This window comes from Bipolaris sorokiniana (assembly GCF_000338995.1).
Source record: "Bipolaris sorokiniana ND90Pr unplaced genomic scaffold COCSAscaffold_50, whole genome shotgun sequence".
Taxonomy (NCBI): domain Eukaryota; kingdom Fungi; phylum Ascomycota; class Dothideomycetes; order Pleosporales; family Pleosporaceae; genus Bipolaris; species Bipolaris sorokiniana.
In genome coordinates, this window is record NW_006911944.1 from 1 (window position 1) to 4657 (window position 4657).

Sequence of the window (4657 nt, forward strand, 5' to 3'; positions counted from 1 at the left end):
CTGCTCGTGCTGCATTCCTGCTGTAACGTTTCACTGCTCGGCCACCTTAGCTACCTTAGCTAGTTCCGGCTGGTTGTACTTCAGACTGCCATCGGGCATCGTCCTGAGTAAGGCGTCATGTGGTTCCTTATGACCCTCTTCGCGCAAATCAGACCTTCTACTTAAAGCGTCTGCGGCTCCGTTGAGCGTTCCAGCGCGGTGCGTAATCTTAAAGTCGAACTGGGCTAGCATCTCTGCCCATCGCACTTGTCGTCGGTTGAGTTTCTTGGTCGTCATGAAACTCGTCAAGTTCTGGTGATCGGTAAAAACCTCGATCGTGTCGGGGAGTCCTAACAGGTACACCTCCCATTGTTCAAAGGCATCGACTACTCCAAGTAGTTCCTTATCGTGAACATCGTAGTTAAGTTCTGCTCCTGAGAACTTCCGTGAATGGTAGAACACTGGTCTCCATTTTCCATCTGGGCACTGCTGTGACAGTACAGCTCCGAGTGCGTAGTCAGACGCGTCGGTCTCGACTCTGGTGGGTCGTTGAGGGTTGTACATCTCGAGTACTGGCGCCTCCAGGAATATCTGCTTGATTCGATCAAAAGCCTCCTGATGTTCCTGTTCCCATTTGAAACCTATTTCCTTCTTCGTTATCTCCGTAAGGGGTGTCGTGATCTTCGAGTAGTCTTTAATGAACTTTCGATAGTAGTTCGCAAATCCTAAAAAGGATTGAACATCCTTGACTGTGTTGGGTTTTGGCCATTCCTGTACAGTCTGTATCTTCTTTGGGTTCATCTTCACGCCTTCGGTTGAAATGATAAATCCGAGGAATTCCGTTTCCTGAGTGTGAAACTCACACTTTCCTGGTTGAAGGTATAGCTTGTATTCCTTAAGCTTTCGTAAAACCTTCTTAACATGCTCGACATGTTCTTCGCGTGTGCCGCTGGAGTACACTAGTACATCGTCCAGATACGCGGTAACAAAGATTCCGAGGTACTCGTGGAGTGCGTTGTTGATGACTGATTGAAAGGTTGCCGGCGCATTCGTTAATCCGAACGGCATAACCGTATACTCAAAGAGTCCGTACTTCGTCTTGAACGCTGTCATCCACTCGTGACCTTCTTTGATTCTGATTCGGTAAAATCCTTCCCGAACATCGAACTTCGTAAACCACTTAGCTCCCTGGAGTCGATCCATGAGCTCTGTAATGAGTGGTAGGGGATATCGGTTCTTCCGAGTAACGCTGTTCAACCTTCTGAAGTCGACACATAGTCGCCACTTCCCGTTAGGCTTCTTTACGAACAAAATGGGTGAGGCCATCGGGCCTGATCCCGGTCGGATAAATCCCTTCTTCAAGTTCTTCTGGAGGTAATCCCGCAGCTCAGCATCGTGCTCGGGCGCTATAGGGTACATTCCTCCGGGGCTCAACTTCGCTCCTTCCTCCAGGATGATCTCATGATCCCAATCCTGGTGTTCTGCTAAGTCTGTTGCTTCGTTTTCCTCGAACAGTTCCTTGAACTCTTGTGTTCGGTATTCTGTTGGAATCGCCAACAGCGGTTCGTCCTTCGTGGGCGCAACCTGTGGTACCGGTCCTTCCTTCGTGGTCGCGACCTGCCGTATCCAAATGACTCCTACCTTCCGAGGGTCCTTCGCATAGATTCTCGCGATCTTATGCGGCGAAATCACACCGAATCGCCCATCCAGGTTCGCGCGTTGATTCATCGGGCGTGTTTCTCGACGTATACCAGCAACCTTGTGCACAGGTTCTCGGCTGAGTATCGTTTTCTTTTGCCAGTCGATGGCAGGGTTGTGCTTCAACAACCAATCGTAGCCAATTATCATCTCGGTGTCTCCAAGATCCATAATGCTAATCTTTGTTCGGCTTTCTTGACCAGCCAGGCGTAACGATACAGCCTCGGTCTCAAGTCGAATCCAGCCGTTCCCATATGCCGTGGGACTATCGTCGGCTAATACCACTCGCATCGGTACCTTCTTGTTCCGATAGGGTATGTCGTGTTTCTCTACCACTCGGGGTGAGATGACGGTTCGTGCAGCCCCACAGTCTATGAGCGCTAGCACCTTGTGTCCGTCTACAAGTACTGGGGCCTTCAGTTGCAGCTCTTCTGCTCCCTTCTCCTGTACTTGCTTGAGGGTCGTTTTAGGACTGCCTTTACCAGCGTGACCCTGTCCCTGGTGGCATCCTAGTTTTTTGACTGCCTACCTTTCCTCTGCGTAGGAAAGTAGCCTTCGCCTGCCTTGGCGGAATAGTGTATCGTACACTGGTCGTCGTAACAGAAGCTCCAATGGACATTGCGGTGAGGTATCTCCTTCTTCGCAGTCCCTTTCTTTGGTTCCAGCTTCCTCTGTGTCTTGGGCAATTGGTCCTTCGTGACCCTGGCTTCTTGCCCTCGATGCATCCGGCAATTCTTCGCGATGCATTCCTCGGCGGATATCGTGCTATGGTAGTAGTCGTCTACCCGTCTAGCTTTCCGTCGTTGTTCCCGATGGAACTGGCAATTGATCGTGCACTTGATCCAGCACAGCTCTTCGTGAGCCTCCTTTTCTCCTGGCTGGTGCATATAGCAATGCGGTACACGACACTCGTTATGCCATAGGTTGGTGTGGCAGCAATCGTCCTCGTTGTCCCTGGTCTCCTCTCGCTTCCTCAAGTGGTAATCACACTGTCTTGGGCAGTCGACCCAACATAGGCGCTCGTGTTGCTCCATTCGTTCCTTGAACGTCCGAGGCGTTTCCTCGTCATCAGGTTCCTTGAACCTGGGTTGTTCCTGGGCAGCCCTGCAGGCAATCTCCTCTGCACGGGGTCCCGTGACTGTGATTCGTCCGTCGATATCGCAATCGTTGGCTTGGTGTTGATTTAGTCCACAAATCCAGCACTGTTGGTTTCTTAGGCGGCGTAGTACTTCTGCCCCTTCAACCTGCCAATCTGTCGGTAGTGGGTTGTCCCACTTGAAGTCTTGGAGTCCTATTGCCTCTTGTACTAGCTCAAAGGCCTCGTCCGTGGCTTGTCTTGCTTCATCGTACAGGTCTAGGTCGCTGAGGGTCTCGTCCAGTTCCTCAGTTGGGTATGGTGTTGGTATCCGAATCATCCCAATCTTGACCGCTCCTTGTCTGACTTCGTTCTTCGGGCAATCCTTGCGGAAGTGTCCTACTTCACCGCATCGGAGGCATGCCTTACTGTCGTAACGCTTCTTGCGTTCTTCCGCGGAAAGGCCGTCGTTAAACTTTCCTCGGGTCTTCCTGTCTTTGGACTTGTCTTGTACCTTTCCCGTCATGATCGTATCGCCGTCCTTGTCGAGTCTGCTGCGTTGCCTCCTGGTATTTGGCAAGAAGGGCTGGGTGGCCCTGCGTCGTTGCTGCCTTTCCCACAGCCTGTGGTCGATTCGGGTTGCCAATTCTATCAGTGCGTGCAGCGTTTCTGGCTTCTCATGGTGTACTAGTCCGTCCTTGACATTTTCCTTCAGACCATCTTCGAATACCGCTCGAAGTGCTGCGTCGTCCCAATCGATCCTGGCCTGCAGTTGTTTGAACTCAGCCGTGTAATCGGACACTGACTTGGTCTGCTTCAGGCGAGTGATTGCTTTCTCTGCCTGGTCCTTTTCGTCTATCTCCCCAAAGATGCGTCCTGCTTCCTTCTTGAAGTTGTCCCAGCTGCTGAAGATTTCCTTGGTGTCGACCTTGGTTCCATGGTTGGTGATGTCCTTCAGGTAATCCTTGACGTGTGGCTGCATCCACTTGGCTGCTCGTCCTTTCATATACGTGCTAGTCACTAGGATCTTATCCTGATCGTTGGGCACATCGTGATACTCGTTGTATAGGTCGATGTTGGTGAGGAACGTCCATAGTTCGTGAGGACTTCCGTCAAACTTCTCTGGTGGTGCCATCTTGGGTTTCGATGTAGACTTCCTCTCGTTTGGTGTAGCCATCAGCTGACCCAGGAGTTGGTTGATCGTATCCTGCAACCCTGCTATCTGTCTAGCCTGATTCTGGCCTTCGCGTCTAAGATTGACGAGTTCGTACTCGGGGCTCCCTGCCGCCGGCTCGTCGATACCTCCGTGGGTATCACCAGTCATGTCGATGTTCTCCTCAGGCCCCTGGCCCTGAACGTTGACATACTCGTTGGAGTTTCGTGACATGGTGTAATCTTAATCGGACGCTGTTGGTTAATCCTCCACTGAATCCGTGGGTGGTCAAAGTGTTACACGGGGTTGGGTGCTAATACTTCTCTGGCTCGATCCGGGTTAGGGCGAGTAGGAATAGGGACTAGCTCCGTGAGAGTTGTCTGGCGATTCGTAGTGGAAAAGAGTTATGGATGTAACCGGGGTTTGACAACGCTAATCTATTCAATAGACTAACATGTAACTATCTTGTGAAGTAAAGAATACTAGTAAGAAAGTACAATTTGAGTTGACCACAACGAGAGTAATAATGAAATCCATCCATCCTTATATCCTCATTGCTTCCAGTCCTGCCATCACTGCCATCACGACTTTTCCGTTGCTTGGCCTGATGTCCTGATGGCTGCCATCAAAGGATTGCTGCCATCACATACTAGCGTCTGACGGTCGTCTTGGCGTGATGTCAATCACGTGATCCTCGCCCCGCGATGATCATTACCTTCTGGCGTGGACGTCCATAGGCCTTCAGCCATCTC

General features: G+C 51.1%; 4 protein-coding genes across 4 annotated transcripts; all 4 read right to left on the reverse strand.

Annotated features, from left to right (window-relative positions):
• Nucleotides 1–1209: 1209 nt before the first annotated feature.
• On the reverse strand, nt 1210–1491 carry COCSADRAFT_67142 (uncharacterized protein; the record flags this gene model as incomplete). Its single annotated transcript, XM_007707950.1, has 1 exon — nt 1210–1491. A coding segment is annotated over one exon (282 nt), but the record flags the coding sequence as incomplete, so codon positions are not given.
• A 240-nt stretch (nt 1492–1731) lies between these two features.
• On the reverse strand, nt 1732–1968 carry COCSADRAFT_104603 (uncharacterized protein; the record flags this gene model as incomplete). Its single annotated transcript, XM_007707951.1, has 1 exon — nt 1732–1968. A coding segment is annotated over one exon (237 nt), but the record flags the coding sequence as incomplete, so codon positions are not given.
• Nucleotides 1969–2118: 150 nt separating this feature from the next.
• Nucleotides 2119–3278, reverse strand: COCSADRAFT_355605 (uncharacterized protein; the record flags this gene model as incomplete). Its single annotated transcript, XM_007707952.1, has 1 exon — nt 2119–3278. The coding sequence occupies one exon, from the start codon at nt 3276–3278 to the stop codon at nt 2187–2189; it is 1092 nt and encodes a 363-aa protein (XP_007706142.1). The 3' UTR covers nt 2119–2186.
• Nucleotides 3279–3788: 510 nt separating this feature from the next.
• Nucleotides 3789–4076, reverse strand: COCSADRAFT_104602 (uncharacterized protein; the record flags this gene model as incomplete). The annotated part of the gene is made up of 1 exon (XM_007707953.1): nt 3789–4076. A coding segment is annotated over one exon (288 nt), but the record flags the coding sequence as incomplete, so codon positions are not given.
• Nucleotides 4077–4657: the final 581 nt, after the last annotated feature.